Genomic DNA, 14,553 nt, shown 5'->3' on the forward strand with positions numbered 1-14,553 from the left:
CTGTACACACATATACATACATCATAAACATACTAGAGGCATGCATACACTATATACTGTACACACACATATACATACATCATAAACATACTAGAGGCATGCATACACTATATACTGTACACACATATACATACATCATAAACATACTAGAGGCATGCATACACTATATACTGTACACACATATACATACATCATAAACATACTAGAGGCATGCATACACTATATACTGTACACACATAAACATACATCATAAACATACTAGAGGCATGCATACACTATATACTGTACACACATATACATACATCATACACATACTAGAGGCATGCATACACTATATACTGTACACACATATACATACATCATAAACATACTAGAGGCATGCATACACTATATACTGAACACACACATACTGTGTACATTACACACTTGAACACACTCCATATAGTAACACACACATGCACATACAATCACTTACTTCTTAGATCTCTGGTCCTGCCAGGTCCTCCTCCCTCACAGCCAGCATGGTTCTCCCCTGCCCCTCCGACTGCAGAGCAGGAAGGAGATGATGAAAACATTGTGAGGGGGAGGGAGACTTGGTTGCCCCCTCACACAGCCCAGCAGGGGGCAGATGACAGGCTCGGGCTGTAGCTTGGTGGGGAGAACAGATCCTGTCTGATCACCAAGCAGTTCCGGGGCCCCCCTCTGACTGACACCTCAGCAGCCTCTCAGTGCTGCAGCCTGGGGCAACTTCTTCTCCTCTCTCCTCCAGGAAGCTGATCCTCTGCAGGAAATGACGTCAGCTGTGAGAGAGGAAGTTGTAGCAGACAGCCTGTGCGGCACCTCCGTTATGTGAGGTATAGGGAAATAGGCAGAGGGGAGGGGGGAGCAGGGGAGGAATATTCCGGCCCAGTCACACTGGCAGAGGCTGAGAGAACAGCGCGGCGGCCGGCCACACTGTTCTCTCAGCCACTGCAGAGGGCAGCTGCAAGTTTACAGCAGGACCAGCGGCCCCACTGACTGGTAATCTTGGAGGCCCAGTGAGCATTTGCCCGGCCCGCCAGATTACCAATCCGGGCCTGCTCTTCGTCCACTGCCTCCTTTGGTCATGCCTAACTGCATATTAAATTATGCATAGTCAGGCGTAAATCATAATCTTTAGATAGGCGTGACTAAAGGAGGAGTCGGGCAGGGTGAATAGTGGTCTATGGGGCCGAGGGACGCCCCCAGTGTTCCTAATGAACTAATTGACATATTTCTGTTTGATTAACATTATAAAAAACTGCGGGACTAACTAAGGAAAGAATCTCAACCACACACTGAACAACAACAAAAAATTATTTGAATGTAATTTAAGGTGGTGAATTTAAAGAGTCACTGTCGTATTTTTTTTTTTTGCAGAAATCAATAGTCCAGGCGATTTTAAGAAACTTTGTAATTGGGTTTATTAGCCAAATCTGCCATTATCTGCATGTAAAAAGCCTTTTCCCAGGTCCCCCCCTCCTTCCTCTTTTTCATCCACTCTGAAAAATCTGAAAATTGTGACTTGTTGCAGGAGACGTCCCCTGTCTGTTCTAGGGAGAGGGGAGGGGGGAGGAGGAAGGAGGGAGTTAGCCGGCAGCAGAAAGCAGATAACAGAGGATTACAGGCACGGAGCTGGGTGACAGCTGTAATCCGAGCTCAGACAGATCACTGGTGACTGTCCAAGAAGGTAACGGGTGAGATATTTGTAGATTAACTCTTTGTTGTCCTGTTTTGGTCTTTTCTTTAGCTCTCTCCATAGGAGAACAATGAAGACAGGGGGGAAAGCTTCAAACTGCTTTTTCATGATAAAAATGCATTTTTCGGATAATAAACCCAATTACAAAGTTTCTTAAAATCGCCTGGACTATTGATTTCTGCAAAAAAAAAATTCACGACAGTGACACTTTAAACTTGCATGCTATGGAATTATTGTGGATTTTTGGGGAGAAGTCTCCGGGGGGGTGGGGGTGGGGGGGGGGTCTACAAATGACTGTGTTAAGAAAAGTGTTAAGAAGTTAAAAACTGTGTAATAAATAATCCCATCCCATAATAGAAGTTTAAAAGACCCCCCTTTCACATTATATTTTATAAATGAACAAAAATAAACAAAAGAACAAACAAATGTGCTATCGCTGTGTGCTTTATTACCTGAACTATAAAATGATCACATTCCTGCCTGATCTCGCACGGTAAATAGTGTAAATAATGTGCAAAAACTCGCCAAAGTGAAAAATTGCAGACTTTTGGTCACTTTACATCCAGGCAAATTTTAATAAACACTGATCAAAAGTTACAAAATACTGATAAAAAATACAGATCATGGCAATTTTTACCTCAAATAGCCCCATAGACCAAAAATAAAAAGTTATATGGATCAAAATAGAGCAATTTTAAATACATTCATTTAAAAAATTTTAAGCACTAAAATAAAATAAAATAAAAGTTATATACAGTACATTACCCATTGTAATTATACTGTCTTGCGGGACATAGATAACATGTCAGTTTTACTGCAGGATGAAATGATTGTGTTCAATTTCTTTAAAATGCAAAGTACTGAATGAATTGGGCTTAGAAATAGAAACAAGAATGCCCTATTGACATGTTATTCCTGCACTAGTTTGATGAACCTCCTCGATCAGTATTTTCCTTAGAGCATGTTTTTTTCTTACCAAACAACATAACCCTATCAATTTTTTGTAGCACACAAGTGGATAACAAGATTCATTTAAAATTCTAATATCTATAAAAAGTCTAGGGGGGAAAGAGCTAAAGAGCTAGGTAAATAATTGGATTTTTCACACATTTTTGGTCTAAATTCTATCTACAAAAGATTATTTGACAGGGGAATATTTTTTAGATGCAACTTTTTTTTTTTTTTTTTTTTTTTTTAAATCAGCCTGTTTTAAAATATTCACCCAAAATTTCGCATAATCTTGGATCAGCGCCCAATTTATTCCAAACAGGTGCGGGTTATATCTGGTCAGTACCAGGTGAATATGCTAGTGCAAATTTTTTTTTTTTTTTTGGCGACTTTTTACTTAGATACATTCACTATGGCAGTACTACATTTTAATAAATCAATAAGAAGATATTGGAACAAAATATACACCAATCCCCATTAGAATAGTTACGTTAAACTCCTTAGTAAATGTCCCCCTATGTCTCAATGTTCTTTAGTTGTATTCTTAGAAATGTTATTATAAGTGGAGGGGCAATATTGTCGATAGAGATTTTCCACCAGGCTATTACTTCCAACCAACATGAGCTTTCTTTCTTTATTCATGTAGTTCCACAGATGAAGGGCATAGGAATTATTAAAAGTTGGTAATGTATTCCAAACTTCAAAGAACTTTCTCCAATGTCGATAAGTGATGGGATAAAATCGTTCATGATGAAAGTAGGAGACGTTTGCACATGTCAGATGATCCAATGATTCAAATGTAAGATTACCACAATGCTTCGTTACAACACGTGTGAAAACGCCCGGGCCTTGGTGTCCCCATACCTTTCCTTTATAATTCTGCACAAAGTTTTCCATAAATTCCCATGTTAACTTATGATGCGGAGAGAGACCAAAGACACTACTGCTTGTAGAATTGACACTTTCAGCAGCTATAAAATTATCTTCAGGAATGGGTCGAATTGAAATAACATCAGTATCCATATAAATGCCTCCATACTTCCACATCATGGCAAATCTGCAGGCATCGGATTTAACATGAGTCCAGAAGACTTCTCGTTCAGGGACAATCTAGGATTTTTTTGATAGAAGAAATAATTACAGTAGTTAATAGGTAACAACTATAAAATAAATGCATTCAACAATAGGTTGTCTAGGAAAATCACTTTTCCCCTATCCATAGGATAGGTCTACTTATTAGAGATAAGTAGACCCAAACTGTAAATTTTATATCAGTACCCAAATCTCTGAGTCCCCACTTAGCATCCCTTTTTAACCTGGGTCAGATAGCAGAGCAGATAGCAGAGCATTCATCATTTTAACAGGTGTTCTGCTCCTTTACAGTATACAGCATCTGTACAGATAGCTTTGTACTGTCTGGCTCCCATTAGATTAAGTGGAGATGCATAGCATAATGACTGAAAAGTCTGGGGGTCCCCCTAGGGGTGACACTGTGCTGGGGTGGGCACAGTGCGCTTATTACATCGGATGGAACACAATATGTCCCCCCAGAGGATAAAGTAGAGATGCTGCAGTGTCCCAGAGCACCTGCACCACTTCTGTGTTCTGTGTATGTAGGTTGGTATGCACTGAAAGTATTATTTTATCTTGGCTGAAGGTGTCACTCTGTATTCTATGTACTGCATTGAACTGCATTAATAACCATTATTAATCATTGGTGCCTCAGTGGCATACAGTTATGCTGTCTCCACCCTTCCAGCCCTGAGGCTTGATTGGAAGCCTGAGTGTAGGGCTTTGCATTAACGAGCCATTAACGAGGATTAAAGATGTGTGTTGTTTTTTAAATTGCCACCCCAATGGAGATGGTGAGGCTATAAGGAACTGGGGCCGGTTCACACTCCATCAAAAAGGTGATTGGTTCCCACAAGAGATCTTGCACTTTTATAGCTCTTAAATATACCCTCGTAAGCAGCACAGAGGAATTTTAGATTCTGAGCAAGCACAAAGCTTTAAATAAAGTACCCGGGTGACATATTACATATATTGCAAGCTACTTGAACATCTGCCTATGTCTCTTTATGTCTCTCTTTTTTTTCCAGCCACCCCCAACCCTCTCTCTTTTCATAGACTTCTCTAGGCATCTTCTCCAGTGAGCTATTCCATCTGGAGGAAGTTCTAAGTAGTTTTGCAGGGTCAGGTTGTGATAGGGAAGCAGGAAAAGAGCCTGATAAGTGGGGAAATAGGTATTTTTTCCCTAATATGATATATTATAAAGTTTCTTACATGTACTAATTTATAGAAAAAATAGTCCAATAGTTCTAAAAAGTGTCCTCACTTACCTTCATTCATTAACAGTACTATTATATACCTAACAAACTAAAAATCTTAATACATCTACCAATCCTCACCTTCTGATACCAAGTTAGAAATGGTGTGTCAGCAAATAATTTCTCCAATCGCAGAGGAAAAAAGTAGATGTTTTTAAAAGACGAGAGAGTTGGAAAGCGTTCTCGGACTTTCTTCTCATCATCGTCAGTGATGATGTCATCAAGTCCTTTCATGAAGAAGACCACAGGTCTGTGAGGATAAACTCGGGCCGCTGATTCGATTGAGCACAAAACCAAGGGTGGAGGCTCCATTCTGTCTGTGGTTTCCACAAATAAGACACCATTTCCTTGCTGAAGAACACTATCTGGGCTTCTGTTACAGGATCTGAATATTTGGTTATAATCTTCTATGCTTGACAAAACACCATGAGAAATAAGAAACTTTATTATGTAGGTGCTGTTTTGTTTTAAGGTAATCCAGCAAAAGAAGATGGCTTCTGCTATTAATAACACAAGAGTTACAATCTTCAGTTGTTTCAACATAGTGGTCATGTCCAATGACTAAGCTGTGGAAGAGAAAAGTGAATATATTTGCATAAATGGGTAACAAACATGTAGAAAAGTAATAACAGTAGGTTATCCATGCACATTCCAATATATTTTACTAAAGAAGACAATAGAGAAAGAGATGGTTTTACTGCTTGTAGTACTACTTTATAGAAGAAGTGCCATCATTGTACCAGCATAGGGCAGAATAGGGCAGCAGCCATTTTTCTTATTCTATCCATTTAAATATATCTGAACACCCTACTTTATAATGTATATATTCCAGAAACACCAGAAATACAGTTTATTGATAGATATGCCAGGTCTTTTTACCTAAAAGGAATTATCCAGATTTGGAAAGACATAGCTGCTTTCTTGCAGAAACAGCACCATTCTTGTTTGTGTGTCGCATTGCAGTTCCATTCAATTTAACTAAATGGTATTGGTAACGGTAATAATACACTTGACAGGTGTGGTGCTTGTTTTAGAAGAAATCACCATTAGGGTTGGTTTATCAAAAATGGTGTTTCATACCTTCTTATCTGAAATTTCTCCTGCCTCTGCTGCCCTGAATGTTTTGAGAGGTGCATGCCTTTTAATAAATCTAGTACATCTGAGCCTGCTGGATAATGCTATGTCTCCTTCTGTCCATTTACTAGCACAATGTAAACTAGGGAAAAGTTGCAAAATCTATGTGTAACCCAAAGCTTTGCACAAAAGACAAAATCCCAGGCATGAGGCCACCTTACTGTGGTCGGCTGCTTTAAGTTAGATTTTAGTGAGATTTTCTTATTCAAAAGTTTTATTTGAAGTTTAGAGATATCAGGGATACTAAACACAAAAGAGGGAAATAAAGGGAAACAGATATAATAATTCATGCGATGAGGCTGCTCTTTTTACGACCAATAGAATGCTCATGTCATAACGGTACTAGCACATTCCTAACAACTTGACTGTTATATAAGGGCAATTGTGAAGCCTCATCTGAAAAAAAAGCAAATCAGGGAGAGAAAAAGAGGGGGTGCCAATGCAGTCATCAAAAAAACTCTTAAAAAAAAAAGAAGGTATCAATATCAATAAATAACAAGAACTGAATGAAAATGAAGACAACCCAGGAAGAAGCAATCACACCCTGAGACTGAGATATTTGAGAGTGTCCAGGATTCCCTTATGTCTCCACCCTCAGCTCCTCCATCAGGTGTATCACCATAACCTATCTTTTCCACCACCTAGGAATCACTGCGTGTGCTGCAGACAATAAAAAAAAAACATACTAGGAATTTTTCCTGCAAATGTAGGAAAGTTGGGACCCTATACCACCTCAACAAAACCTTGTTGTTTGTCTCTTGGTATTTTGGGGAAATTCAAAGACTCATGACTCATGAAGGGACAAACCCCACTTGAACGAGGTGGACTGAGACTCCCAGGATAGGTGCCAGTCGGAGTACCAGCAATTTAGCATACAGCTTGGTATCTACGTTCATAAAAGAAATTGGCATGTAGCTGGGACATAGGTTAGGGTCCTTACCCTACTTTGGGACAATGGTTATATAGGATAGTTGGAAAAAAGAGGGTAAAGGGAAGGCAGGTGAGATAGAATTAAATACTATTAGCAGGCGTGGGGACAGTCTGGGCCTGGGCTTTTGCATGAGGGGAGGCCCTTAATAGCAACCGTCAGTGCTTCATGACTAAACAGCTTTTCTAATTCTTGTATTGACTCTTGGGGCTCCTGAGGGAGTCCCGTTTTTGTCAGGAACTGCATTGTAGCACTTTTAGTGATTTTCATACCTTGGTGGATGGTATACACTATTTGCAAATCGTATCCCAAGACCCTCATTATTTTTGAGAAGATTTTCTTTGAGAGTGGAAGTGTTTTTAGTGATTTTCATAGATGTATTGGGTTTATGGCTTGCCATTAGCAGTGAGCTGTTGTATTTTTTGTGTCTGCAATTTAAGCCATAGGAGCATTCCATCACTTAGTGTGAATGGTGTTGTAGGAGAGCTTACTAAATTTGTCTGTGTTGGGGGGAGTGTCTGCCTCTTCTTGGTCGTGCACTCCATCCATCCGATCCTGAGGGTTATTTTTGCCAGTATTAGTTGGAGCATGCCCAGAGTATAGGCTTATTATTAGCCAAGGAGAGGTGATAGTTAGCGTAGGGTCCATCCCGGGCATGAGGCCCCCTATAACTCTCAAATATTTAGGCGGAGGGCGGAATTCGTTGGCGAATATCATTGGGTCTATGGGACGGGCGGAACTTTAAGCGGATGAAGCGTGGTGAAATTCACATTCGAAATCACATACCCTTACTTTCCACATAAACCTTTTGACCAACTCATCTTTGTTAGCGTGCAGGGATAACGTGCTGGTGCTCATGGCTGGCTCTGTTAAGGTAGCTAAGCCACATTCAATTAAAATGAGCTCAGTTGTCAGGACGGGAAGGTAGAGACAAGACGACACAGTGGACCCTAAGGCTGAACCCACCCACTGTCCCTACCTACAGTACTTGTCTCAGTCGGCCCTAGGTGGCCGCTGTCAACTTAATAAGTGTAACAGCGAACAAGACAGACAGACAGACAGACAGACAAACACAACAAAGGAGAGTCAACAAGCCAAGTCAGAACCAAACGGAGAACGCAGTACAAAATCAGGGATCAAACGGATAGTCAGAAGGTCAAGCAGGAGGTCAGGTAACTAGTCAAGAAAACAGAGGGATTAGGAACGGGGATCGCAGGAGTAGACAGGGGAAGCTGGGATCAGGGTATGAAACCTAATTGCCAGCAGGGAATGAATCGTTCTGCTTTCATTTTTGAGGATCAAGAGCCCGGTCCGGATCCCCATTGCACCGGCTCTCTGATCCTCAAGGTTCCGGACAGGTAGAGGCACCTGTCAATCAAAAAACACTGCTCAGCTGTAGCGAACGAGGCTAGCAGTGAGCAGTTTAACTCCTGCATTGCCAGGAGGCTGAAAGACAAGCGGGTGTGTCAGACAAAAGGTAAAATCAGGTAAACTATCCATTCTGAACCTTGTTAATAGCTCGTATCTGTGTTCAATGTACAATATTGTATTTATTATTTGTTGCCATATTTCACGGTACAGAGATTGTCATGGTTAATATCAGTGACTAGGTGTCTCAATAATATTTAATAGGAAACTGTTTGTTTGTTTTTTTTAGAATGAAACCTTTTGGAAACTAACACTAACACAGGAATATATAACCCACTAGTATATGTTGCTCTTAGTTGGACTTGAATCAAGGCTAATATTTTTTCCTTCAGTTTGTCTATCTAGCTGTCTGTCTAGATAATGCCACAAGGTGGAACTAAATCCAAGAGAAATAGTCTCCTTTACACAGACTCCAAGCGCAAACTTCAATCTCTGAATACAGGACTGCTGTCCTTTTGTTCACTTGTCACACAGCTGTTTCTAAGGTTTCCTTTGAGCCTGCCTTATATTCTGGAGCTCACTACTCCAACATATCCAGCTGTCACCCACTACAACCTTCAAAAACAACTTGAAACCCATATAAATTTATATTGCATGTCTAAAGGGCTTCTGACAGTTCTGTACAAAACATACAGCTGTTTGGATGCACCTTAACCCCAATACAGATGTTGTAATGCATCATTTCCAACTTTCACCATCAAGACAGCACAGGGGATCCAGGACAATAGCTCTTCTCTGATTAATCTCTCCTCTAGCTACAGGATTGCACCAAGAACAGCATTCCTGGGGTCATCAACCAACAGGGCATATGGCAACAAGTTTGAGACTACAATTCGTCAAGTCTTAGTTACATAATGTTATTCAATGCAATATGATCACAAACAACGGTCTAGATTATAAATGTAAAACAAAATTGTGTCTAACTTTTGTCTCACGCAGATCCCAAACAAAAGGTGTGCTATGATTGGTTGTTATCCATGTGAGGCAGGATTTTCAATCGGTCCAGTTTCTATAAAAATCATTAAACAGTGTTTTTTTTCACACAAACGTCTATTTCTTTTTTCTTTTTTCAAAAAACAAAATCACTGTATGGCGGGGGAGGAAGTATGACTCTGATTACACATGTGTATATTGAATGGGACTCTTCAAATCATTAGATTTAACTATATGAAGAATAAGAGCATACAAAAAATAGGTAGAAAAAAAATAAGAAAATACTTTAAAGGAAAATAAAAATTCCATGCCTTCCAAATGCCAGTAAACAAGTGAAGAGTCTAAAGGGGACATTTATGAAACATACGCCCGAGGCGTACGCCAGGGAAAAGGTGCAGATTCGCCACTTCTCCCTGTTGTACACCTCCCGTACGCCCCGCTCGCCCAATGGGCGGGCTGGGGGCGCTTGATAAGGTGGGGAGGAGGCGTGGCCTTCTCCCGCACCTCATTTATCATGATATATGCCTGCACGCCAGGTGCCCAGCCCGCTGTATTCACTATGAGGCATGCGCTTCTTAGTGAACCCTGTCGGGGAAAAGGGAGCGGGGCCTTATATAAGACAGGCATACTTGTACGCTGGTCTTCATAAATACCCCCCTATATGCCTGAAAGGTTTCATGCCACCAGTTACAGTCATGGAATTGGATTTAGTTGCCTCCCATCTCAAATATAATAATTGTAGGAAATAATCATCAGTTGTATTTATTATATTACGTGTGATGAAGCATACACAGCCCCAAGTGTGGAGCAAGAAAAGACATGCCATGTAGAGTCCTAGGGTTGAACTGCATTCAGTTCCTTCTACTCTCCCACTGTTCTCTTCTTCTGCAGAATAGATACAGCTGTTGATGGTTAAAATAATAAAATATAATCATCATAAAATTTGCTACTACGGTAGCACAGGCATTTTGTAATGATGTCATCTCTGTTGTATACTTCTCTATCTGAGGTAGTTGAAAATCATTGCTGGGTACTTAGATTGGAATATTACTGATACCATTATGCATACTTCTGATCCTGATAGGAAGAGTGGTATAAATATAAGAGCATGATACCACTCCAATTTGTGGTCTTCATTTTGATTTATATTTTTTAGCAATGCATGTGATTTTACCCACATGTGATGATCAGGATTTAGAAATTCCCTTCCATGTCGTGGAAGAGATACTTCCGAGAGTGGAACGGCAGGGATAAGGCACCGGGGAATAGAAAGCTTAAAGTGTCACTGTCCGTATAACGTTCAAAATCTAAATGAACAGTAGTTAAAGGGGTATTCCAGAAAAAAATCAATAAATTAGCTATGGAAAGGGTTAACCAAGGTTAACCCTTTCCTAATATACTTACCAGTCCTTTATTGGCCCCCCAAGGAGATCTCCGGGCTGGTCACGTGAGCATGCAGGCTGCGACTCGCGGATCCTCTTCTTCCGGTGACATCACCATACCTGGCCGGCGTCTGTCTTTCCTCCTTATTAGCAGCAGAGCACTCTGCATCCCACCACGCTCCAGGTCCCCTGAGCCTGCAGTACCAGGGGTTGTGGGGGCTCAGTACCAGTGACATGGGCTGGGCCGGTGTCAGCGTTATGTGAGGGGGCGGCAGCTCTATGTGAGGGGTCCCTGCATCCAACATCACCCCCCCCCCCCCCCCCGTATGTCAGCGATGCCGACCGTGTCCCGGGAGGGGATGCAGCGGGCGGCATTACTTCATTCATAACTACCAGACACCCGGAGCAGAGCTATGAATGAAGTAATGCCGCCCGCCGCATCCCTTCCCCTCCAGCATAGCTGACACCCGGGAGGGAGGTGCTGATCCCCCCCCGGCCCCCCCTGGCCCCCTCTGGCCCCCCCTCCCTGTGTGATCTCAAAGATCTCTCACCCCCACCCCCCGGAGTGTGCTGCTGCACTGCTCCGGTCTCAGCACCTTTTTCAAGCAGCCGTCCGTACTCAGCTGACAGGCGCTGTGAGTGTGTGCAGGAGAGATTTGCTCCGTACACACCGCCTGTCAGCTGAGTTTTATCGGGGTGATTGACAGACGGCGTCTGGCTTTCCTCCTTATTAGCAGCAGAGCACTGAACCCTGACTGGCTGGCTAGCGTGTAGCCAATCAGGGTTTAGTGCTCTGCATCCCACCACACTCCAAGTCCCCTGAGCCTGCTGTACCAGAGGTTGTGGGGGCTCAGAACCAGTGACATGGGCTGGGCCGGCGTCAGCGCTATGTGAGGGGGCGTCAGCACTATGTGAGGGGTCCCTGCATCCAACATCACCCCCCCCCCCGTATATCAGCGATGCCGACCGTGTCCTGGGAGGGGATGCAGCGGACGGCATTACTGCAGCGGAGCTATGAATGAAGTAATGCCGCCCGCCGCATCCCTTCCCCTCCAGCATCGCTGACACAAGCGAGGGAAGTCCTGTAGAGTGGTGCTGATCCCCCCGGCCCCCTCCGCCCCCCCGGCCCCCCCTCCCTGTGTTATCTCAAAGATCTCTCTCCGTACACAGCGCCTGTCAATCACCCCGATAAAACTCAGCTGACAGGCGGTGTGTACGGAGCAAATCTCTCCTGCACACACTCACAGCGCCTGTCAGCTGAGTACGGACGGCTGCTTGAAAAAGGTGCTGAGACCGGAGCAGCGCGGCAGCACACTCCGGGGGGTGGGGGTGGGGGTGAGAGATCTTTGAGATAACACAGGGAGGGGGGGCCGGGGGGGCGGAGGGGGCCGGGGGGATCAGCACCACTCTACAGGACTTCCCTCGCTTGTGTCAGCGATGCTGGAGGGGAAGGGATGCGGCGGGCGGCATTACTTCATTCATAGCTCCGCTGCAGTAATGCCGTCCGCTGCATCCCCTCCCAGGACACGGTCGGCATCGCTGATATACGGGGGGGGGGGTGATGTTGGATGCAGGGACCCCTCACATAGTGCTGACGCCCCCTCACATAGCGCTGACGCCGGCCCAGCCCATGTCACTGGTTCTGAGCCCCCACAACCTCTGGTACAGCAGGCTCAGGGGACTTGGAGTGTGGTGGGATGCAGAGCACTAAACCCTGATTGGCTACACGCTAGCCAGCCAGTCAGGGTTCAGTGCTCTGCTGCTAATAAGGAGGAAAGCCAGACGCCGGACGGGTATGGTGACGCCACCGAACCGGAAGAAGAGGATCCACGAGTCGCAGCCTGAATGCTCACGCGACCAGACCGGAGATCTCCTTGGGGGGCCAATAAAGGACTGGTAAGTATATTAGGAAAGGGTTAACCTTGGTTAACCCTTTCTATAGCTAATTTATTGATTTTTCCCGGAATACCCCTTTAAGGTATAAAGCAAGTTTGCAATTTACATTCATTATTTTTTTTTTTAGTTATCATGGAAAGCACTGCACTTCCTGTTTTTTGACTGTGTATCTCAGGCCATCTAAGCACTTAAAGAGAAGTCAGTCATGTGATTGATCGACATATTGAGCTGAGACTCTCTGTACTGGCCGGAATTCCTGTGTTTAGTCTGTTTTTTTTTTTTCAACCAGTACAAGTCTAAAAATCTGCCTTTCCGGAGACTAGACCTGGATTTCTGGTAAGTTAAGCTTTGTTTTACAGCACGATAATAAATAAAAATGAATGTAAATTGCAAACTTACTTTATATCACATTTACTGTTTATTTAGCTTTTGAAAGTTATAATGACAGGTGCACTTTAAGCTGGACAACCCCTTTTATGGGGATTTGAAATGAAATAGCCACTGCTAATATACTGTATGTTGGCATGGAAAAGTACTAGTATTATTTACAGTGATTACAAAGGAAAGTGATAAAGCACATTTCTTTTGCTTGTGCTAATTAAACCCACCAGGAAAAATAGTTACAAAATATATTTGACTATTGCAAGGAAAGTTCACTTAAATGCTTCCAGTAAAGCTTAACCCTTCTGCTAATACATCATACATTTTTTTCCCACCCAAACATTTTGTAACACCTGAAATATGTTACTATTTTTCCGCAATGCCTCAGCTGGCAAAGCTAACAACTGGCAGGTTTGGTTTTGTAAATTATAAACTTCAATAGAAAGCAAAATTTGCCTAAAAACAAGATTTACTTTTAAGGATTAGTGTTGATCGAACTGTTCGAAAAAAGTTAGGTTCGAGTTGAACATCTCGATTTTCTCGAACTAGGACCTAACAGAACAGTTTACAGTTCATCCAAGTTAGGGTTCGAGTTGGAGTTAGTGCTCGAGCGCCTTTTTGCCAGCCAATCAGTGCAGAGAACAAAGAAGAGTCAGAAACGTCATTGCTGAGGTGTAGGGGTCTCATTGACTGCTAAAATCACATGACCAACTCATATAAAAGTCACTGTGCTGCGTTCTGAAGGCCATTTTCTCCTCACTCACTGTGCTGTACAGACTGCTCTCTCAGTGTCTCATTGCATGCTGCATGCTGGAATTTCAATTAGACAGATAGGAAGTGAGATTAGTGGAGTGTTTAGCAAGGTTACACTAGCATATTTGCAACAAGCATTTTCTGTCCATAGACAGCATTGCAGTCACAACAATACTTAGCTTTGGTATTGCAGGCTGCATATTGGATTAGCCAATTTGTACATAGTGCCCAAAAGTTTTGTCACCGCCATGCTGTGTCTGGCTAAATTTTTGAGTGGTTCACCTGCTACCTTAGTCGAACTTGGTCAATCTGTTCTCACCGTCATGCTGTGTCTGGCTAAATTTTTGGGTAGTTCACCTGCTACCTTAGTCGAACTTGGTCAATCTGTTTTCACCGTCATGCTGTGTCTGGCTAAATATTTGGGTGGTTCACCTGCTACCTCAGTCGTACTTGGTCAATCTGTTGTCAACGCCATGCTGTGTCAGACAAAATTTTTGGGTGGTTCACCTGCTACCTCGTCTAACTTGGTAACTGTTTTCACTGCTATGCTGTGTCAGGCAAAATTTTTTGGTGGTTCACCTGCTACCTCATCTAACTTGGTCACTCTGTTGTCAACACCATGCTGTGTCAGGCTAAATTTTTGGGTGGTTCACCTGCTACCTCATCTAACTTGGTCACTCTGTTGTCACTGCCATGCTGTGTCAGGCTGAATTTTTGGGTGGTTCA

At 42.8% G+C, this 14,553-nt stretch overlaps 1 protein-coding gene across 1 annotated transcript; it reads right to left on the reverse strand.

Annotated features, from left to right (window-relative positions):
- Nucleotides 1-3,187: 3,187 nt before the first annotated feature.
- On the reverse strand, nt 3,188-5,304 carry LOC138795259 (alpha-1,4-N-acetylglucosaminyltransferase-like). Its single transcript, XM_069974252.1, has 2 exons — nt 5,074-5,304; nt 3,188-3,775 (listed from the first exon to the last, which is right to left on the reverse strand). Exons 1-2 carry the CDS (start codon nt 5,302-5,304, stop codon nt 3,188-3,190), a joined length of 819 nt encoding a protein of 272 aa, XP_069830353.1.
- Nucleotides 5,305-14,553: the final 9,249 nt, after the last annotated feature.

Source organism: Dendropsophus ebraccatus, chromosome 6, assembly GCF_027789765.1.
Source record: "Dendropsophus ebraccatus isolate aDenEbr1 chromosome 6, aDenEbr1.pat, whole genome shotgun sequence".
In the NCBI taxonomy this organism is placed as follows: Eukaryota; Metazoa; Chordata; class Amphibia; order Anura; family Hylidae; genus Dendropsophus; species Dendropsophus ebraccatus.

Bases quoted from the DNA above. Each gene is read 5' to 3' on its own strand.
- LOC138795259 (XM_069974252.1), bottom strand. From the start codon at position 5,304: ATGGAGCCTCCACCCTTGGTTTTGTGCTCAATCGAATCAGCGGCCCGA. The intron at 3,776-5,073 runs GTGAGGATTGGT...AAAAAATCCTAG, and splicing joins TTCTAACTTGGTATCAGAAG to ATTGTCCCTGAACGAGAAGT.